General features: G+C 47.9%; 2 protein-coding genes across 3 annotated transcripts in view; one reads left to right on the top strand and one right to left on the bottom strand.

Moving 5' to 3' along the window:
• The window catches only part of LOC134366506 (kinesin-like protein KIF28P), a 49,622-nt gene extending 32,066 nt beyond the window's left edge, over window positions 1-17,556 (top strand). Inside the window, 15 exon segments of the mRNA XM_063082896.1 lie at window positions 1,373-1,425; window positions 3,556-3,765; window positions 4,380-4,713; window positions 4,905-5,150; window positions 5,446-5,587; window positions 6,101-6,219; window positions 6,710-6,817; window positions 9,766-10,040; window positions 11,435-11,527; window positions 11,529-11,567; window positions 12,256-12,419; window positions 12,630-12,736; window positions 12,989-13,122; window positions 13,403-13,613; window positions 16,560-17,556. Of these exon segments, the coding sequence (XP_062938966.1) occupies window positions 1,373-1,425; window positions 3,556-3,765; window positions 4,380-4,713; window positions 4,905-5,150; window positions 5,446-5,587; window positions 6,101-6,219; window positions 6,710-6,817; window positions 9,766-10,040; window positions 11,435-11,527; window positions 11,529-11,567; window positions 12,256-12,419; window positions 12,630-12,736; window positions 12,989-13,122; window positions 13,403-13,613; window positions 16,560-16,712 (2,388 nt within the window). The 3' untranslated portion in view covers window positions 16,713-17,556.
• Window positions 17,557-19,147: 1,591 nt separating this feature from the next.
• Window positions 19,148-22,328, bottom strand: part of SCCPDH (saccharopine dehydrogenase (putative)) — a 29,806-nt gene continuing 26,625 nt past the window's right edge. For both annotated transcript variants that reach the window (XM_063082735.1, XM_063082734.1), the window contains 2 exons: window positions 20,934-21,015; window positions 19,148-19,802 (listed from right to left, as the gene is read on the bottom strand). In XM_063082735.1, coding sequence (XP_062938805.1) covers window positions 19,697-19,802; window positions 20,934-21,015 — 188 coding nt within the window. In that variant the 3' untranslated portion in view covers window positions 19,148-19,696. The remainder of the gene's footprint in view (window positions 19,803-20,933; window positions 21,016-22,328) is intronic.

The raw sequence follows: 22,328 nt of genomic DNA, 5'->3' as shown, positions 1-22,328 counted from the left end.
CCAGGAATATGGGATTTTGTGTTCTTCGTGAACAATAATAATTGCAAGGATTTGTATCCTTTTACTCTTTATCAGAACGGATTTCAAAATTTAAGTTTCCCTCATGCCTGCACAGTTTAGTACGATTCTGGTTGACTGCAAATCTATAAGCACATTACCAGCCAACTCTTGTATCAAAGAATGAAACACATTCAGCTAACCAGGAAAGGGTTAATGCATCATGCTGCATCCGGCCATCAACACCTGATTGTCACTTAGCTGGCCCCAGGACTTTGGGAGAAGCTCACAGGGGTCCTCAAGTCCATCATTCAAGCAGGTGCACTTCCCTGCTGCCCGCCCCAGGGCCAGCTTCCTCCTTTCCTCTTTTTAAGAAAATTTGATTGTGATAAAATATACATAACACAAAATTCACCATTTTAACCATTTTTAAGTGTACGGTTTAGTGGCATTCACAGTGCTGTGCAACCATCACCACCATCTGTCTCCAGAACTTTCTCATGTCCCCAAACTGAAACTCTGTCCCCATTAAACAATAATTCCCCCCTTCCCCCAGCCCCTGGCAACCACCGTTCTGCCTTCTGCCTCCATGAATTTGGCTATTTTAGGCACCTCATAGAAAGGAATCATGCAGTCTTTATCCTTTTGTGACTGGCTTATGTCACTTAGCATAATGTCCTCAAGATACACCTGTGTTGTAGCACGTATCAGAATTTCCTTCCTTTTTAAGGCTGAATGAATAACATTCCGTTGTATGCAGACACCACATTTTGTTTATACACTCTCCAGACATAGTTCTCACTACCGCATTTTTGTTAAGTGGTTTGTAAGGAGGGATCAGCCCTTTAAGTGTCTTCTTGACCTAACGGAATACTGACTACCCTGGAATACAGCGCCTGGCATTTTGGTCACCTGGCTTTCCCCTCCTTAGCCACTCTGCTCACCCAAGATGGGCAGGGGCTCCATGCAGGGTGGCAGTGGGGGGCTGAGGAGATGGCCTGGCCCCCCAGAAGCTGGAAGTGACGCTCTCAGCATTCTCTGGACAGAAACAGAGCTTCAAAGACCAGAACGTTTCCTGCGGCCAGTCTTCAGCGCATCTTCTAAGGCCCAGACTTAACCATTTCTTCCTCCAGAATGCCCAGGAAGAAGGTGGAACTGTGAAAAAGTTAGAAATCCCACCAAAAAAAGAAAGTATAATAATTATCCATATGGCAAGGTCACATCCAAGTACCATTATGTCTAAAAATCCCAGCTGGAAAATCTCTCCACACGATCCTGTTGGAGAGAAAATACCTCTAAAACATCAGATGTGCTAACTTATTAAGGTTGAATCCTAAAATATTTTGAAAATAAGTTATCCTAATTCTTTTCGGGTTCATGTGATGCTGGTCAGGCTGCTTCAAATGCTGTCATTCTTCAAGGTTTGGGGTAAGTTTCTTTTTTTAAAATTTTTTTAAAGATGACCGGTGAGGGGATCCGAACCCGAGGCCTTGGTGTCATCAGCACCGCACTCTCCCAAGTGAGCCACGGGTTGGCCCAGGGGGTAAGTTTCTATGAATCAGCATCTTTGTCCAGCGTCAGAGAACGATGACCAATCAGAGAAGATTCTCAAAGGTCATCTGGTCATGGGCAGGCCAGGACACGAATCCTGCTGGAAAGGCAAAAATGAGAAATGTCCCAGGCCTTCCTCAGTGACCCCCTCTACTACTTATCTAAGCAGCTTTGGGAAGGGCTTGTATGCCCAGACTGAAATCCACTGTGCGGGCTCAGTTGCCTTGGCTGTAAGAGGGACTGCTCGGTTCTGTTTGGTAATTCGTCCTAAGTGCACCTGGCCAGGAAATGAGGAGAGGACGAGCCCACCATGGTGGCCACGTCTTTCATGGTCTCACCATCTGAGGGCAAATGTGTCCTCGGATCTCAGTGCTTAGAACCCTCATCAACTGGACTAACAGGAAGTCCAGGTTTTGGGGTGACCCTCTCCCTGAGGATCCCTCAGGAGTCCCCTACAGCAGCCCCGGTGAAACCCGATGGCAGGGCTCAGCTCTGCGGCCTCTCTGCTCTAGGATCTCTCTCCTGCTCCCAGGACCACTGTGTCCCCACTGCCCACAGGTCCCTGGGCCTGACTGGCTCTTGAGGCCTTACTGACCAGCCCTCCTGAGCCAAAGCACATGGCCCTTGTGGGAGGACAGGGAGGGAGCATGCTGGCAGAGGAGCCACCTCTCCCTGCACTGCCAGCCACCTGCCTGGGACTTCTTTGCAGGATTCCCCACCTCTGCGTTCTCAGACCACTTTTCTAGTCCAATACACAGGTCTGTAAATGGCTGGACTCCATCAAAACTTCCCACAGGATCCCTGAGTCCCATGCAAACAGGAGATATGGATGGACAGGTGTCTCAACATCCAGAACATTCCATGATGGCTAAGGAGTCCAGGAACATCCTTCAACAGGAAGGTCATTCAGGGCACACAGATGACATCCAGGAGACCGCCAATCTGACACCTCTGACATCCAGCTCCAAATCTTTTTTGTTTAATTCTTTTAAATTAAAAAACATTTTTTTAATTTTATCATTACACAATGTAAACATTTTTTGTGGCCCTTTACCAATTTCTCCCTAACCCTCACCCCTCCCCCTTTTCCACCTCTGGTGTCCTCAGTTCTGTTCTTTCCTTTTGAAAGTTCAAGGAATTATTGTAATTGTTATCTTTGTTTCTTTTTTTTTTTTTCAGCTCCCATTTAGGGGTGAGGACGTGGTATTTCTCTTTCTGTGTCTGGCTTATTTCACTTAACATAACTTTTCTCTAAATTCATTCATGTTGCTGTGAATGGCAGAATTTCACTCTTTTTATGGCTGAGGAATGTTCCAAGGTGTGTATATACCACATTTTCCTTATCCGATGACAATGGACATGAAGATTGGCTCCATATCTTGGCTACTGTAAACAGAGTTGCAATAAACATGGGGGTGCAGGTGTCCCTTCGACATGACGATTTCCATTCCTTTGGGTATACACCCAGCAGTGGGATTGCTGGATCGGATGGCAGTTCTATCTGTGGTTGTTTGAGAAACTCCATACTGTTTTCCTTAACTACATATATAGTGTTTTGTTTGTTCTCCGGTGGCTGGCTAGTATGGCCATCACGAACTCGTGGCTTTGGTGTGACAAGTCTGTGCCCTATCCAATTGAGCTAACCGGCCAGCCCCCAGGCCCAAATCTTGAAACATATAAAGTCTAGGCTGGTATGAAGACCTAGAAACAGATCTCAACTTACCTGTAATGTGCAGGGCTCCTTATGAGGTCACTCTCCCAAGTGTCTCTTCTGAAACACCTCTTTTCTTTTCCCACCAGCCCATCCCCCTGGCCTGCGAGCTTCCAAGGATTTGGCACTCACTGGGTTTGGCCCATTAATAAAGCACCTAATTTATCCTCTGCCAGGTCCCCGTGCCTTTCTTCAGCAGCTGGAGATCTTACTTGTACTGCAAGTGAGAAAGAACAACCTAAATTGTTCACTAAGATCATAGTTTATTGAGTGACTTAGACAAATTCTTGTCTTAGAATGTCAGATAAACACGCTTCCTTCACAAATTTGGATGGTAAAGTGACAGTCACTCCGCACAGCAATTGCAAGGTTGTCGTGAACGGGGTGCCCGTCACGACCAAGACAAAGCTGCAGCATTTGGTAAACTGTCCTGCCAGGCCACAGAATTTCCTAAGTCCTAGCCGAGAGCCAGGAGAAGGGTTCTTGTCAGCACTGCACTCTCCCGAGTGAGCCACGGGCCGGCCCAGGAGAAGGGTTCTTGTGAGGTGTCCCCACGTCACAGCTGCAGCCGCGGTGAGGCTGGGCAGAGCGGCCCTTGATTCGCTGTGTGTCCTTGGGCAAGTCCCTTCACCTCTCTGGACCTCGCCTATAAAACAAGAGGGACCGCACTAGATGATCTATCTCCAAGACCTCTTCCAGCGCGAACATTTTCTGACATTTCAGATCTTCTAAGAGCCTGTCTTTGGGAAGGGCTGAGCCGCATCTCGTGAACACGCCACCGCAGTAGCTGTCCCCAGCCCCCTGCACCCTCCACACTGGAGCCAGAGAGCCTTCTGCACAGGCAGATCGGGTCCTGGAATCCCTCAGTGACCGCCCTGTAGGACACCGCGTGGGCCACCCCTGCCCTCCTCCCGGCACGGCGGGCCTGGGCTAGGTGCGTGTCCTCCTCGGGCCGCATCATTTGGGATCCAACAGCGCCCACCTGTACGTCGCTTTCCTTCCGAGCAGACTCGATCATGACTTTCTCCAGCCGCAGAGAGAGCCGCCGCGGAGGGGAGAGCGCGCACAGCTCCGGGAGTGGACTTCCAGCATCTTCCACGCGCTGATATGAACGCAAAAGCCTCCAAGGCGCGCTCACCCGGTGCAGGGCTCGCCTCGCGCATGCGCGCTGCGGGCGAGGCCGGGGTCGACACAGGGGCAGGCACAGGGGCAGGCGTAGGCGCAGGCGCAGGGGCAGGCGCAGGGGCAGGCGCAGGGGCAGGCGCAGGGGCAGGCGTAGGCGTAGGCGCAGGGGCAGGGGCAGGGGCAGGCGTAGGCGCAGGCGCAGGGGCAGGCGTAGGCGCAGGCGCAGGGGCAGGCGCAGGGGCAGGGGCAGGGGCAGGCGCAGGGGCAGGCGTAGGCGCAGGCGCAGGGGCAGGCGCAGGGGCAGGCGCAGGCGCCAGGGCCGGCGCAGGGTCAGGGGCAGGGGCAGGGCCAGGGGCAGGGGCAGGCGCAGGGGCAGGGGCAGGCGCAGGGGAAGGTGCGGGAGAGAAGGCGGAGGCGGAACGCTTGGTGACTTGAGCACGCAAACCACCTGGGGGCCGGCTGGGCGCACAGAATCGGCCCCTGAAGACGCCGCCGACCGGGAACCTGCACTGGGCTGCAGATGCGCCGAGGAACAAAATCCAGAAGCTGTGACAGCCCTGGGATTCTGAGTCCGAAATCTCCCCCTGCCCCTGCCCCTATAACCCAGCAGGAACCTGGAGGTTCCGGGAGGCGAGAGCGCAGCGTCCACCTGCGCCCCCTCCCCGGGCCTCGGGTGGGGGTCCTGAGCCCCTGCCCTCACCACCGCGCTCAGGGTGGGTCCCTGGGTGGGTCCCTCCCTCCCCCAGCATCCACCCCCAGCATCCAGGTGAGGCTGGACCCTGACGGGCTGGCTTCCCACAGGAGGCGCCTCAGCTCAAGCGCACGGGCCCTGCCTGCACTGGCCTTAATAGATCGTGGCTGGACAGAGGGGTGCACACCCACACGCGTGCAAGAGGCCCCCAGCCCCTACACCAAAGCGTCTTGGAATTTTAGCACAATGCATTGATCTGAAATTCACCTCCTTGCTCCTCTTCTGCTGGAGTTCTTGACCCAAAACAAGCCTCTGCAGCAGGCGCCTGGATCGCCCACGGATTCATTTCCTTATTCACCACACCTGGCAGCTGCCCTCCCAGCCAGCGTGGCGGCCCGGCCAGGGTGAACAGGCCCTAGACCCTGGTGAGGACGCGGGTCCTCAAGAAGCCAGCGGCATGGGCAGCTCTGGCGAGTCAGACTCAGGACTTCAGGGCACTGTGGAGCCCACAGGCCAGGCATCCTAACGAGTGGAGAGGTTCTCACAGGAGGTTTCTGGGGGGGACGGGTCTCCCCATAATGTCCCTGAGCCCCTCCAATCCACTTCAATAGAAGTAAGAACAGGTTGCTTGGGGTACCAGCAACAGCTTCAGGCTAAATCCCCAGACCTTCCCTCTAGCCAACCAGACTTTACCTCCCCCCCCCCCCACACCTGGACAGTCTGGTGCCACCTTGAGTCAAGGACGCTGCGACCATGAATGGGAGCTGGTGGCAGATGGCCTCCTGTCGTGATGCAGCCAAGATGCGTGGGTTGAGATGGGAAACTACATAAGAAAAAGCCAGGGAAGGTCTTTTCCTCCGGCTTAGTTTTTTTTCTCTTTTTAATTACACGCTTGTGATTTTAAAATGTAGTTATCCGATGGACACCTGAGCAAATGGATGAACAAATGAGCACGTAAGTGTATTCGCAGCTGAAAAGTTTTGCAGAGCACGTGGCCGCTTTCACTTCCTTCTGACTTTGGCCAGGTGCTGTCAACAAGGGGGACGGCAGAGCAGACCCCAGTGTCCTGGCTGTGTTCCAGGACTATGTCAAACTGATGTCGCTGGTTGCAGAAGCAAATCAGATGAGTGACGAGCTGGAGGAGGTAACTTACCTAGAGCCCCAAAGAGGTATAAGGCCCAGGCCTGCCCCGCCCAGCCCAGCCCAGCCCAGCCCAGCCCAGCAGCTCTGCTTCCTCCGCTGGCCTCAGGGCCACCAGCACCCCAGACCAACAGCTGCTGGACACATCCTCCCATCCCACAGTGTTTTGGGGCCTCTCTGGGTCCAGGAACCTTGATGGCTGCTAGGCCACAGAGAAGGCCTGGGCTGGGGTTAGCTCCCTGGTGACAGGGGATCTGAATCAGCAAGAACCTTGTAAGAGACCTCATCACGTGGTAAGCACTACCGGTGTGGGCTCCAGGACACATTGAGAAGTTCCTGCGCCCTGTTATTTGTCTTGGGGGATTTCCAAGCAGCAAGAGCTGGACCATCTTCCTGTAGAAAGCCCAAGTGTGGGGAGGATGTCAAACCTGTCGCATGGGTGGTATGGGCTGGCAAATGTAGGATTCTTTAGCGAGATGTGTTTCTTTTCCCAGGGACTTAAAATGGAGCTGAAGGTGAAGCATTTGGCATTGTCAGATTCCAGGGGCTACGAGCTACAAAAAGAGGTCATGGTGAAGGTGACCAACCAGGGGACTCATGAGGTGAGGCTGCGTCTGTGGGAGGAACTTTCCTAGGACGCAGGTTATTTTCATCAGCTGCAGCCTGGAGAGAGGCCAGTGAAGGGACAAGATGTGCTCCAAGGCTGAGCTGGGTTCTGGGGTCCAGACTCCAGGGCTGGGGGGCCCTCCTTGGTGCTCCTGCCCCGGGTCTCTCTCCCACCCAGCACCCATTCCTGGGATCTCTCCTTACCAGCAGCGCTGAGCATTTTCTGTTCAGGGTGAGCATGGCTCAAAGGCTCCAGGACTGGCAGGGAGCCCGAACGTTCACCCAGCTGGTGGTACTGGCCGTGCATGTGCATGTGCATGTAAGAGAGAGAGGCCTGCCACTCTGAAGCAACGAGAAAGGCCACACTTTCATTAAGACTCCAGAAAAGGCCCTTTTTCCAGCTCCCCGATGCTCCATTGCCATATGTGACATTGCTCACTGTCAAGAAGGTCCTTTCTAGCACTCTAAGACCCTTGTCCTCTCCCTCTGCCTTCCGAGGAGGAAAGAGAAAATTGCAGGCCAGTGCTGGCCCTGTGGACGTTGTGCCTCTGGAGCTGCTCCTGCTTTGCCAGCCTGGGGGCGCCGACTCTGGGCAGGGAGCCAGGACAGGGGCACTGGAGTGGGGCTGGCCTCGGCCTTGTGACGGCCACCCTACTTGGCAAATGGGACATCTCTGGGGTTCACTCTTCTGCCCATTGCCCTGAAGTTGCCAAAATGGTCTAGGTCAAGACCGACTTTTAAAAACTTCCTAAAAGTGTGAAATATGACACAAAGAGGCTATAAATAGATATGTTTGTGTTATTTTGTAAACACCTGTGCACCCACCACCCAATTCAGGGGTGTTGTCTGCCAAGGGCTGGGGCTGCCAGGTTTCAGCCTGGCTGTGAGTGCCGAAGACATGGGTGCCCAGAGAGGACATGGGTGCCCAGGGAGGACACGAGTGCTTGTGGAACCAACTCTGCAGAGACTGTCTCCTTTCCTGGAGGCATGTTTGGTGCAGCTCTGGGGTCTCAGTGTGACATGGAGAGGGTTACCTGTGACCTCGCCACCCTGGGGAGTTAGCCTTGACAGACTTTGGAGGGACCCTTCAAAGTGTCTGTGCTTTGAGTTTTGTTTCATCTGGCAGATGCCACCAGGGCAAGGAGTTTTGGTGTCCAGCACTCTGTGATGGGTGACCATCCTGGCTCCACTTAGATATGAGAGCCATTTTATGTATTGGCAGCATAACTCGTTTGACTTGGCTTTTGTAAACTATCGGGTTTTTTTTTAATGAAATAGACAACCCTAGCATTTTTCTAATTGTTAAACCTGCCCCCTTCTGCTTCAGGAATTGTTTTAGAAATTTTATGCTTGACAGTCTCAATCGCGAACTCTGGCTTCTATAACCCGGCTTGCTTGTAGCACCAGTGTGCTAATGAAAGATAACAGCGGCTTTGCGTCACCCTGAGGGCCAGATGCAAATCTGGCTCCAGACCTGACCAGTGAGCGATGTCACAGCCAACCAATCCGAACTAACAAACTTGCATCCCTCATTTGCCTAAAAAGACCTGAGTGAGAACTTGGTTGGTTTGGGGCGAGAAGCTTTGGCTCCATAAGGCTGCTCCTTTCCTTCATTTGGGGAGACACTAGCCTAATGCGGGTGCTTTCCTTGCTTTCATTGTCCTGATTCTCATTGTCTTAATTCTCTACCTGAAGGTCTTCAAGGAAAACAGTGACCAGAGCCCTGTTGCACTCTGCAACTCATAATATGTGCCACAGCCAAGTTCTCATTTAATCTTTATGTGCCTCTGGGGGATTCACTTTACTTGAGGCCAGCAGAAAAAGTATAAACCTGTCTTTAGTGGCCAGAATGTCCTTTTTATGACGATACACATCACTGAGCGAGACAATGACTTACCTGTTAGTTTTTGCTCAAGTTGCCCAGAGGAGTTGCTGGGTTTACCTGGTAACCACTTCTGACCTGACATTTCTGGTCAGGAAACTTTCTAACTGGAATCCCTCTGCTGCTCAAGGTTTTGTCCTCTCTCTCCGTGGCCAGTGTTGACACAGAGGCCCTGTCCTCCCCCAGTCAGGAGGCAGTGCAGGTTCTTGTCCTGGATTTGGGGTCACTGGGTGGGAAGCTCTCTGGGTCTCTGCAAAACAGAGCTAAGAACAGCTGCCGCGTCCGCCTGGCAGGGTCGTGAGTGGTGTCTCCCGGGCACATGGGCAGGGAGCCACTTCCTGGCGTTTCTCCAGCTAACGGCCCCTGCTGTCATTTATCGCTGCTGTAACAAGTGACCACAAACTCATTAAACGACACACACTTACTACCTTGTAGTTCTGTAGGTTAGAAGGCCCACGTGAGCCTACCGGGCCAACGGCGAGGCATCAGCAGGGCTGTTGTGTCGCTGGCAGCTCAAGGGGCGCTTCAGAGGCCACCACACTCCTTGGCCCATGGCCACCTTCGTCCACCTTCAGTGTCAGCCACACAGCCTCTCTGTGACACTGCTTCCGTCACACATCTTTCTCTGCCATTTTCTACCTTCCCTTCACATTTGAGGATTGCACTGGGCCCTCCTGGATAATCCAGGCTAATCTCCCTATTTTAAGGTTAGCTCATGAGCAACCTTAATTCCCCTTTGCCGTGTTAGGTAACACATCACAGGTTCCAGGGACTAGGACATGGACATCTCCGAGGGCCATTCTGTGTACCATGAGCCCCAAACCTTCATTTCTCCCTGGAGGGTCTGTCTGCCACCTCCATCATCCCCTCTAAGTCATTTCCCGGGTTCAAGCAACTCACGCAGTGACAAGTAACAGGTCCAGACTATGGTGTTCCTGAAGGATGTCAGCAAAGCTAAGTTTGATGAGAGTCGATCGGAGGGAGCATGTTGGGAAAACCGAGAGATGAATTGTTAAAGCAGCAGTAAAATCTAATGTCGGTTACCTGCCTTGGTGTTTCCAGGTGTGGGTTTGGTCAAAAGCCAAGTTTATCAATAGGAAGTTCCTAATGGAAGAACTTTAGCAGCATTTTCTAGATGGGGAAGACAGCCACGTGGCTCAAGACAATGACCCTTTCTGGGACCCTGTGGAGGTCGTGCACCTGGGTTCAGCGCACATCTGGCTGCAGTCACTTGCCTACTGCACAAAGCTGGAGGAGCAGACGGAGGTCCTGAACTGCGACGGGCTGGAGGAGGTGGTGCTGCACATCTGCATAGCTCCCTGCTCCCCGACAGGACAGTGGGTGTCTCCTCCCCCTCGCTTAGTTCTGCGTTAGTCACACATAGAAGATTCAGAGCCAGCGTGAGTCCTGAGGGGGCGGTCAACTTGGTACCCTGAAGTGATCCTTCACGAGACAAATGACTGAGCTCATTCATTCTTGATTTGGCCGCCTCTGATCTGTTTTGCATGGCAGCCAAATCAGCTGGCCCGGAATCCCCAGCAGCACTGGAGACAGGGCAGCACTGCCCTGGGGGACCAAGGGAATGAGCACATCCTGCAAAGAACAGGTGTAGTGAAGTGAAGGAGCCTTGAACAAGAACCAGAAGACCTGAGTTGGTTGCAAACAATGGGCCCTCCGAGGAGAGAAGCCAAGTGTGCTGCAGGATCTGCCCAGCCCAACCCTCTCCTGGTGCCTGTGGTCTGGATGCTTCTCCCATGTCCAAGGACCATCTAGCTGATGGCGCCCAAGAGCCAGGAGCAGAAAGCCAGTTCTCCAGCTCAGCCCTTCTCTGTCCTTGGTATAGTCCTGACCATTTCTTTGTCCTTTTCTTGAGGTAGGGGTGGAGATGTCTGGCCTCATTCTGTGCTGTCACCTGACCTTTCTGTGGGCACAGGCTTTGAGCCTTCATTTCTGTCCTAAACTCTGTTCAGCATTATCTTTTACCCTCCTCTCAGCATGTCTCATCTATTTTTCTCTTTAGGCCACAGGCAGTTTTTATACTAAGCAGGGGCTGGCAGGGGGACCTGGTCTGGGGGCCAGGCCCACAAAGGCACCCAATGCAATCTTTTGTCTTTGTGAAGAAGAAATCAGCTTAAAAAGGGAGTAAGAGAACCTCGAGGTTCTGTGACCGAGAGACCAAGCAACTTCCTGGTCATTTGGCTACCTCGGGCTTCTAGGCTAACCCATTGCAAATCAGTAAAGTGGCACTGTAGCTAATAGGTTGCAGGCTTTGTGAGCTTGGTTGATGTGAGAGAGGTGCCCTCTTGGAGAGCTGTCCAAATCAGTTTCTGAGCTTATAGGCCTGGGCTTGACACTGGACACTAAAGAATTCTCCAAGGACAATGACAACGTGGGAGGCTGCGTCTGAGCAGCCAGCTGGCTTTCCCCTGTCCCCCTGGGGTCCTACCTAAATGTTCAATGCGCATTAGCCTCCACACGTGTGTGCATTTATTGCATGAAGCTGTTTATACTCCTTTCTCTTCCAGGCTGTGAGCTCCTTGAGAAGGTCCCCATGTTACCCTGAAGTGCCAATGTAGAGCGGGCTCTTCTTAAGTGTCTCTTGAATGAATGAATTCCACCCTGGCGATATTACTATCAATCCAAAGGATTGTTTAATTCCCTTGACATCACGGTCCTCACTCGCTCGGCCCCAGCTTAACCTGAGATCAATGTTCACCTCTTCTGTTTCCAGAGCACGTGGTGGGGAGGATGTGGTTATTGACCCTTTGGAGCTGCTGGGCAAGAGGATCGATTTCCAGATTGACATTGTCTGGTGCCTTGGCGTCGTGGCTCAAGGAAGATGCAGAGTGGGGCATTCAGATAGGGTTCCAGCCTGCACCACCAGCCCTCTGCACATGCCACCCACCGCGGGCTGTGCTGCAAGGCAGTCTTTCCTCAAGTTTTACAAATGACCTTATCATGAAATTTTCTTAAGTTTCTCTCTTTGCTCAATTCCAAAATGACTATTTTCCCCCATCTATGTAATAGAGAAGCCACGTGTCCCTCTAGGTCACTTGGCTATAGTTGGCATGTACTAAATCTTTTACACGATGGGGGAAGCAGTAGTGTCAGAAATTTTAATTATCAAAAAACATCCAGTAAAACTGTGTAAATATATAGTTTTTAAGCTGGAAACAAAAGGACTGTATTATGATATGGCAGAAGCACCAGATAAACTAAGTATACTAAAAAGATATTCAAAGTCAAAGCAGTAAAGAAAGGGAGACTTTGAAGAACAAAAACCAAACTACCACCTGACATGGAAAATTAGCAATTTTAGATTATCCAAGTGGAAAGGATTTATTGAAATCCTTTTCCTTTTTGGTTAGACGCATTATTATCTGTATAGTGATGACACCCACGTTGAATAACTAAGATGTTGGAGGCAACAATCACAAGAATTAATTGTGGGTCATCTTTTATCTGATCGTGGGCCACAACTCTGGCTCATCTGATATTCTTTACAAGTGTGTCCCTTCTGGTTTTAAATCGTGTTATATGTCCTTTTCTCAGGTACAGAATTTATAACCTTCCAAACACTTTACATACCAAACCTGGGTGGAAAACTGAATCCCAAATTGAAGAGACTGTCCAATTTGCAGCTTTAAATGCATCTCCAGAGTTTCTGAATTATTTACAGACAAATGCTCTCATTATTGACTTATGGGCCCTTCAAGGTAGCTTGTTCACTTAGTCAGATATAATGTCAGTCTGTCTAGGGCTGCAGAGGAGGGAGGGAGGGAGGCAGTCTGGGTGTAACAGCGTGGGCCAGAGTCATCGCTCCCCTGGGTCCCTGGTTGTAATCCAGCAGGCGACTGCACAGTTTAACATCTCACACCACGCTGGGGCTGGTGTCTTTCCTTGACGGTGTCTCTCCCACACTACAGAAGGCTGCGCTGAGCTAAGCTGCTCTCAGCTGGACCTCTTCGTCACAGGTGAAGGCCACGCCATGGTAGACACCAAGAAAATTTCCGCTGTGAAGGACACAAGCCAGGTGTGTAATATGACATTAAAATGGGCATCACAGGTGACTAGAGAATCTCAGATGATAGCTGCTTGAGGATCGGTAATGTTCCTTCCCCTTAACAAGTCATCTTGATTTGCTCCTGTGTACCCTGAGGGGCTCAAACCCTGCTCACCACACCCCACCCCCATCCCATTTGGTTTCATGGGGTAGTAAAAACTATCATTTTCAAAGCATATGCAGATAATCCTGCAAAAGGGTAAACCGGCATGTTTTTTGTAGACTACATCAAACCAGATATCAGAACTTCATCTGAAACTGCTCAAGTTAGAGCAGAATACGGAACTTTTCAGAAACATTAACATTAACAGAGTGCTAAGAGAAGAAAACGTGCTTCTCAAAGATCACTTGAAAAAACTGATTCTGGTCAGCGAGATAGAGACACATGCATCTTGGTTGTTTAGCTTTTCCCTGAACTTCTACATTTGGGATGTATATTTGTCTTTCTGAGAGGTGAACCTTTTAATAAGTTAATTCACATCTTGTTTCTTAAACAAAAAAATGCAGCACATTTTTTCTTCTGCCCTGTGAGATTTTCTTGGTCCAAATACCTGATAAATGCTCATGTAGTAGAATGCTACCAAAATCAATAAATATAGAGATACCTGGGTAAATAAATATATGAACACATAAATTCACCTTTGCTTTTCCCTCAGCCCTCAAGCCTTCCAACACACTGAAGACACCTGGGGTGACAGTGCAATTGCCATCAGCCACAGAGGTTAATCAAATGTGCACTCAGCAAGCAAGCTGCGACAGAGACTTTGCCAAAGCTCTCAAGGTGTTCTACCAAAGCATGAACATGGCCAGAGGGCAGTTTCTCAGACTGAGACAGCAGAAACCTCCTGTAAGTAACCAGAATCCTAGGAGCGAAAGGAAGAGCTGTCCACTAAGTTTAGATATTTGATATAACTGCATTTCCTGAGCTTGGGGCTGTGTGTGTTTAAGTAGAAGAGCAAGCTGAGGCCTTAGAAGTGAGTCCACTGCTCTGCTGGGCCTCCATCCATCTTTGCTCTGGCCTTTTTATTTCAGTGCACATCTGGCTTTATGATATACGATATATAGAATATCCCAGAAATACAAGTTGGTTTACTGTGATAAAACCAAATATAAATCTTCACACAACTGATAAGTAGCAGGGCCAAGATCCAAACCCAGCCAGTGCTGTGCCACAGTCTACCCTCTCCCATGACACCATGCTGCTTCTATTATTACCCCCAGATGACATGCTCATATGAATAGAAAATCCCAAAGAATTTATAAGTAAATTAATAGGATTACAAAGTTGCTGGACACAAAATCAATATTTAAAAATTAGCCATATTTGAATATAACAGCAACAAGCAGAAAATTATTTTTTAATATAAGAAACACTTCTAACTGCATCAAAAATATGAAATAATTAGGTCTATAGCTAACATAAAATATGCAAGATCTCTATGGAGGAAATTTTAAAACTCGTTTGAGAAATGTTAAAAGAGATCTAAATAAATGGAGAAATATGCTCTGTTTCCACAGTTTGGTAGATTTGCTATTATTGTAAATCTGTTAGTTCTCCCCAAGAGTCAATGTAACGGAACCTGACAGTTGTAAAAGCCAAGAAAAGCCAAGACCTAGACCTAGACCTGAGAACAAGGTAGGAAGACCCGCCCTACCTGATATCAAGACTTACTCTAATGCCTCTAAAATAGAGAGCATAAGGTATTGCCCCGAATAGATCAGATAATAACCACACACACACACACAAAAAGCCCTAGAAATAGATTCATTCAGGACTAGAGACTTGGTATATAACTGATGTGGAACCGCAGATGCGTGTGGCAAGGACGGCCTTTTCAATGAACAGTGCTAGGAGAATTAGCAATATGTACAGGGAAGAATGAAATTGGATTCCTGTCTGAAATAAAAAAGGCCAGTAAATATACGAAAAAGTGCTTAACCTCCTTAATAGTTTGGGAAATAACTAATTGATACCACATGAAATACCATTATAAACAGTCCATACTGACAAAAATTAAAAAGTCTGACAATATCAAGTTTTGGTGAAGATATTAAGCACAGCTGGATGATGTATAAATCAGTATAGTACAAGCAGTTACAAATTATTCAGCATTTATCTAATAAAAGTTTAAGATACTCTACCCTAGAGGCCTGCAATTCAACACTCCTTTCTCCATGGGGTAAGCTGAATTAAGAGAATTATGCCCCCAGAACCCTCAAGAGGAGGTTCTCAAAGTGTGGTCCCCCAACTAGCAGCTGCAGCATCATCTGGGATCTTGTTGCAAATGGAAATTCCAGGGCTCCACCCCAGACCCATCAAATCAGAATCTCTGGGTGTGGGGCACCGTTAACCTGTGTTTCCACAAACCCACCCATAGTGATTCCACTAGTTATACACTATTTGTGAAAGAACTGAGAAAACTGTCACTCAAATCACTTTCTGCTCTGTGGTTCAGATGAGGAACCAGTTGAGAAACACTACAGAATTCCTTGTGTACGTGCACTGGCTGTGCCTAACACCATCTTCCATGATAGCTCCAAACTGGACCATCCCACACGTACGTTCACAGAAGATGGGTAAATTATCATAACTTCTCAACCCTTGGCTTGGTGTTGTCAGCACCACGCTCAGCCAGTGAGCAAACCAACCATCCCTATATAGGATCCGAACCCGTGGCCTTGGTGTTATCAGCACCGCACTCTACCGAGTGAGCCACGGGCCGGCTAAATTATCATAACTTCCATACTGCAGATCTGCAGTCCCATGCAACTAAGATAAATGAACTAGACACATGCAACAAAGATAAAACTTATTGCCAATAGTGGCTGAAACCTTTGAGTCACAAAAGATGACATCCAGTGTGATTCCACAAACATTCAAAGCCAGGCAAAATAAACTGTTTAGGGATGCATCCTAGGTAGCAAAACTGTTCAGAAAGGCAAGAAAATGATTGTCACACAAGTCAGGCTAGCGGTTGCTTCTGGGGGAGGGGGAGACGGCAGGCTTTCCTGAGCAGGCGAGTTCACTTTAACTGGACCTGGGCATACGTTTTGAGTACTCTTTTTGTATGTATGCCTCATGATAAAAAAGAAAGAAAAACTGCTTAGATGAAAGACAACTTCAACGAAGTTAAAAATAAGCCACAGCCTGGAAGAAACGATTTGTATTATTTATCATCGAGCATTAGTATTCAGAATATATAAGCAAATACTTTTAAAATAAGACAGACATGTTGGAAACTATATGGGAAAAAAATGGGCAAAGGATCTGAACAGACATTTTACTAACATTCAGGGAAACAAAAACTGACACACAACGCCATGTCACACTGTCTGCTCTTCGCTGTTCCCATTCTCAGCACTGTCACCATCTCCTCCACTGTCACTGGCACTCTGGCCCACAGCCATCCCTGAATCCCTTCTCAGGGAAACCTACTTCCATGGGGCAGGGACACATCAGCAAAATCCTACCCATGGGAGAACCCCCACACCCATGGGCTCCTCTGCAAATGTCAGAACTTGCACAGTATTCAAAGTATAACATTCCAACCTGCAATATTTGGGTGATCTCACCAGCTTTTCCTATTGGCAGTAAGTAAAGGGCCATTTGGGCAGCCTTCCCAAAACAAACTTGCTCCTCGGTGACTGGCTGCCTCTGCTATCTACTTTCCAATGCAGTTTTCTAGTCCAAAGAGAAAAGTCACTAGGCACCTCTCTCATATACACATGGTGGTTTTTATTCTCATGACACGAGGCCTCCTACTATCATTTTCTCCGCTTGCTTGTGTTTTAGGAAGATGGTCAAATGCTTCAGCCATTTGTACACCAACAGTCGCAGATGTTAAAGGATTTGGGGGACCTTCCTGAATCCAGTTTGTGGAAGCTGAAAAACGATGTTGCTCTTACAGTGAAAAAGAAGAAAGAATATTTATTGCATATCAAATAGTGAGGATACACCGGCAAAAAACTGAAAACAAGCGAGCTCTGAATTGTGAAGATTATTTCTGTAGCTAATGAGCTTAATTAACCCATTTCCATTTCTTCTACCATTTAAAAATGAAACTCCTCTCGTTCAGTTTGATTTTAAATAATGTAAAAATGAGTCCACATCCAGGGAGAAGGTGAGAGGGGAGAGATCTGAGGTGCACGATTAGCACTCTGAGCTCTGCGATTAGACTGCCTCGGGTTAAATCCATCACTTACCAACTGCGTGATCTGGGGCAGCTGACTTCCCCTCTCGAAGCCTCTTTCCTCATCTGTTGTATGGGAATTGTATTAGTATTTACTGTAGATGATTAATGAATATAAAATTCCTAGAATAGTGCCTGGCACACAGAAGCAATCCATAAGCACTCACGATTAACAGTTTTATGGTAAATAGTTTGAAACTTCAAATGAAGCTCTTTTGATAAATTTCTTGCCATCTGGCCAACAATAATTATTTCATGCCCCTCATTTTGTACCCTTGCCCTAAACAAGTTTGAATTCTCCCTCCACTTACCTTCTCTTTCCACGGGCTTACCTGGACTACTATACGTTCGGTTCCCCAAGCAGCGCTAGTGCCTGTACGGTGGGACCTGCTCAGTGCTGGGGGTGGGGCGCAGAGGTTACGACTGTTAGTGAGAAGATCTGCTGGGGGTCAGTCAATCCCGAAGCCGACCTTCATTCCACAAATTGATTGATGGGTCTTGGTTTAGGACAAACAGGCACTGAGCGCTCTGGGGAGAGGCTGTAAAGGAACCCTTTGTGGCTGAGGACAGACTCTACTAACAACAACAGCAGTGATAAGGTTGAGACTTAGCAAGTGCTCAGCATGTGCCAGGCTCTGATCCAGGCGCTGAATACATTAGCTCATTTAATTCTCACAGCAATCCTGAGTCTGGCACTCCCGTCTCCCCCACTTTGAGGCTTGTCCAGGCCACCGTAAGCAGTGGGGCTGACACCTCCCCAGGATGGCCTCCTTCCTGCCTGCGCAGGGCTGTCCCTGGGAGAGGCCAAGCTGATTTGCATAAGACATCAGGAAGCAGAAAATTGGAAGTGACAATCCCAATCCTTGTTCCCTGAGATATGAAGGGAGATAGCCTGGGACGATGTGGAGCGTCTACTGGCAGGACAGGGTGTCAAGAGCTCCAAAAAAGAGACTCCCTGGGAAGGCAGCGGATCTGGGCCGGTGGTTTCAGCTTAATACCAGGGCCCAGGATGTGAGGGGGAGGCTTGGGTTTTGCCTGTCGACCGGTCCCCACTGTGAACACACGGGAACTAAGAAACCGCTGCTTTGTGGGAGCCCAAGTGTGGAACACCACATGGTGACAGTGCGACAGGACATCACCGGAACCGTCAGTGAGATGCAGAAACACAGCAGCTGAGCAGACGTTCCCCTTCTTTCTGCCTGGCCTTTGGAAGCAGAAATGGCTTCTTCCCCTAGGACTAAGCCTCAAAGCTCTTGGGAAGTCTGCAGTTTACTTGCTCGAGGTGAGGAATGTACTTTCTGCAGATGGGAGCAGGTGGAACCTCGGGGGACTGAAAGGGAAATCAGGAAGAGACACACTCGCACCTCACGCTGGAGGACAGGGTCACACTCTGCCTTCACAGGAGTGTCAGCGCTTGCGCGTATGTCACAAAGCAGGCAAAGCCACTGCCAGACACCTAACTTCCTCCACGGCCCCCCCACGCGCACACCGAGAGCGCACTCCTCGCCTCCAGCCTCCACACCTCCCGAACCAAACTGCTGAGGCCGCTGGGGACCGCCTGTTGTTTCCTGATTCTGATACATGGCTCGTCGAGGTTTCTGCTGCCTCTGCACAGCTTTCTCATTCTAGAGCTGATAAACCCTTTCCTAAGGACCCAAGTAAGGGCACAGTGGGGACCACAATCCCTGTCTCACGACGACCAGGCCGGGTAAAGGAAGCAGTTGGGTGGGCAGTACTGCACCGAGTCTCTGTCTTCAGGCTCCGTACCCTCCTGGTCCTTCTGCACAGGCGACACGGGGCCTCCCAACACCAACGATACTCCTGTATAGTGATGCCTCTCACTTGAGAGCAGAAATTCCATAAAGGGGTGGCTACTGTTTTACATAATGAACAGCACAAACACGACATGTGTCTTCATTATATTCTTATTATAAAGGGGAAAGTCCTTTGTCTTATTTTAGGGCTTAGGTGGAACACCTAGTTAAAATACAAAGGGTAAATTAGAAAAAAATCCTTCTGCTTAGGCAATGAAAAACAATAGAAACTTACAAGTTGTATCCTTAAAACTCATCACAGGTACAGAAGCAGGGAAAGAAAGAAAGACAGGCCCGATTGCCTGCAGTAGTAGGTCAGACCAGTTAAGCAGCATTCCTGCCACTATACCAATACACAGCAGGTCCAAACACAAAACCACTTTCAACTGACAACCCTTTATTAATCAACTGAGGTAACAGTCCAAAGTCGGTCAGTGTAGATGGGCGAAAAACGAGGCTAAAATAGCAAAAGTGCAGCTTCGTTTAGCACAGGCTCACACGATATGTACAGAAACTCACTGGAAGGCGAGGTTCCGTTCAATGCGATGGCAAGGAAAGCAGCAAGGAAAGGTGCTGCCCACAGTGAGCACTGGCCTGGCGCCCTCGCTGAGGCTGCTGGGGGCAGGACAGACAGGGACACCTCCCCCACCATCTGACCTGCCAGCTCATTCATAAACATTTACCAAGAACACTTCAATGAAAAAATCAGTCAAATGTCAGTTCTCTGCCACAAGGGATAAAATCACAAAATCAGCTGAGATGTTAAGTAGAGGGTAAGCTAGTACAATATCTTGCTTTTAACATGTAGAAATTTTAAATTTGACAAACTTTTCCACATATAGTCAGGCTGATAGAAGAATTTCAGATATTAAATACACAAGCTGTTAATTCATACACTTTACGACTTCAGTTAATTCTTCAAATGTTCAGACTTCCGAGCTGCTAATGACACTAAATTCAATGCCACGTTGGTTGAGTCTGTCAATCAACTTTGTTCTGGAGAAAGCTGCTCCAGGTGTGAAGACCCCGCCCCTGTAAAACAGTAACAAGAGAAAACAGTGCACACGGCTCCTCTCCAGACCTCTCCTCTGCAGGACTAGCTATCAAATCACTGCAGAACTCATGAAAACCCGAGTCTCATTCTATCCTGGCTACTTCTGGTTCCATTCCTAAAATCAAGCCGATGAGCAAGCAGCTATTATGCAGGAGAAACTAGAGGCACAGCCAATCCCATCTAGATTGGTTCAGTTCCTGGTGAGACTGTTTCCATGTGCAACTGGTGTGTTCAAGGGGCACACTGAGCGTCGTCAACCTGAGTAACCGCTGCTGTTTATAAAGACAGTCCTGACTCAGGAGATTAAAGACCTGAGTGGGATAAATTTAGGTAATTATTATTAAAGAATAAGTAGGAGTTAAACTGATGAAAAAGAAGTTTGTTTTTGGCAGCTGGCTGGTAACAGGATCCAAATCCTTGACCTTGGTGTTGTAACACTGCACTCTAACCAGCTGAGCTAACCAGCCAGCCCAGAAGTTTTTAAAAAGATATAAAAGCTAACATTTGTAAAATGCTAAATATTTTCAAAGAGTAAAGAAGTATTTAAAATTTTTTAAATTAGGTTTTACTATATACAAATTTTATTTTTATTACTTAGTAGTATTTTAGGACATGCCTGATTTACTTAGCTGAGGCCTACTCAGCTGTATAGGAGGCCTAGTTTTAGGGTAACAACTAAATGCTAGTAAAATAGTACATCGATAATCATCTAGCCAGGATCCCATGATTCAGTTCACGCTTAGTGTCAGCCAGGGCTCCCACTGCCAGCCAGGTATCATTCAGCACCGATTAGAGGCTCCTGTTAATATTATTTAACAATGGGGACCTTTTTTGAGTAGCTGACTCTGGACTTGAGCTATTCTTTCAAGGAACTAAAGCCAACTTACATGGCTCTCAAACTTTTCTGTCTCTTCTCATTCACCTCCACGGTTGTTTCCAGATGCTGGTAAGGAACTTTCTTTCTCACAGTTTTCATTTACCTATATCTTTGGGTCAAAGGAACTATAAATGCTATGTGCAGACCCAAAGCCTGGAAATCAAATCAAAATAAGCTAAAATAGAATATAGATGAAAGAGATATCTTCTAATTAGAAGAGAACCAAACTTACGCCTTAGGAAGATCAGAGACATCATTTAGAAGGGTCATGGCTGCCTGAACCATGGCTATAGAGGTAGCCACGTAGCCAGCCTCTGCAGAAAGAAAAGTATTCATGAAGTGTGCACTCAACACCACCCAAAAATCAAATGGTAGATTTTATATCTAACTCTAGGTACACACAGTTTTTTCAATAGATACCCTGGTCACTTAACAAAAATAACAATTAACATTTATATAAGTATTTACAAGTATTGTTATGAACTATAGCTTTAAATCTATTAAACTAACTTAATTTTCATAACAATTATATGAGGTTAGTATTTTTTTTGTCCCTTTTACAGATGAGGAAACTAAGGCACAGATAAGTTAAGTGACTTGTCCAAACTCACAAAACTAGGCAGTGGCTCAGCCAAAATCACATGCAGGCAGCTGCCTCCAGAGTCCATGCTCTGACCCACTTATACTGCCCTGCTTCTTGGCAATAACCGAAGCCAATGACCCTAGGGCTTTTGTTTCTCTATTAATACGCTAAAATGATCCCTGTCTGCATTCACTTCCTTAAAAAAAAAACTCTCAAATTTCTTAAAGAAAAACAACCGACTAAACCTGAGTAACTCAAAAAGAAGTCTATAAGCAAGTGGGACACTAGCATTTACATTTATTAGCATAATAAAAACACAGTCAACTTATCTTAAAAAGCCAGGTGGGAATTTGAAGACACAACATGCAAACATATTGCCATATGCTTGATTAAACACCCCCCCCCCCCCCCCCCCCCCCGGGACCTATCAGGGACAACAGTAATGAAACTTATACTATAATTCACAAGTGGGCTTTCTCTGCATATTTCTGTCAAATTTATAGCAAAAGTTCTTGAACTTTTTGGGGGCAACACATCCTTTTAACAACTTATTAAAAGGCATCACCCTCCCTTGAGAAATGCATGTGTGCACACAGGTTTTACGAACAACATCAGGGTGTTCAGAGACTCCAAAGAAACCTTGGACCGCAGATTTAAGCTCTATTATCATGTAATTATACTGCTTGAATCTGAGACTAAAACAGGTAAACGTCAATTAGCCCCTTGTCCTATTAAGACTAATTCAAATTTGCCATTCTGAATTACTGAATCATACTGAAAAAGAAAACCGTAGGAAGGATGCACTAATAAAATTGGACTGAACCAATAATTTCAATCTTTCTTTAACAGAAAAATTTTAAATTACTTAAATAATAATCGGTGCAAATGTATTTCTAAAACAATTATGCTTTTTTTTTTTAAAGATGACCGGTAAGGGGATCTTAACCCTTGACTTGGTGTTGTCAGCACCACGCTCAACCAGAGAGCTAACCGGCCATCCCTCTATGGGATCCGAACCCGTGGTCTTGGTGTTATCAGCACCGC

Source organism: Cynocephalus volans, chromosome 18 (genome assembly GCF_027409185.1).
Source record: "Cynocephalus volans isolate mCynVol1 chromosome 18, mCynVol1.pri, whole genome shotgun sequence".
Classification (NCBI taxonomy): Eukaryota; Metazoa; Chordata; class Mammalia; order Dermoptera; family Cynocephalidae; genus Cynocephalus; species Cynocephalus volans.
The sequence above is the reverse complement of the archived record's forward strand: the minus strand, read 5'-3'. Positions and strand labels throughout refer to the sequence as shown.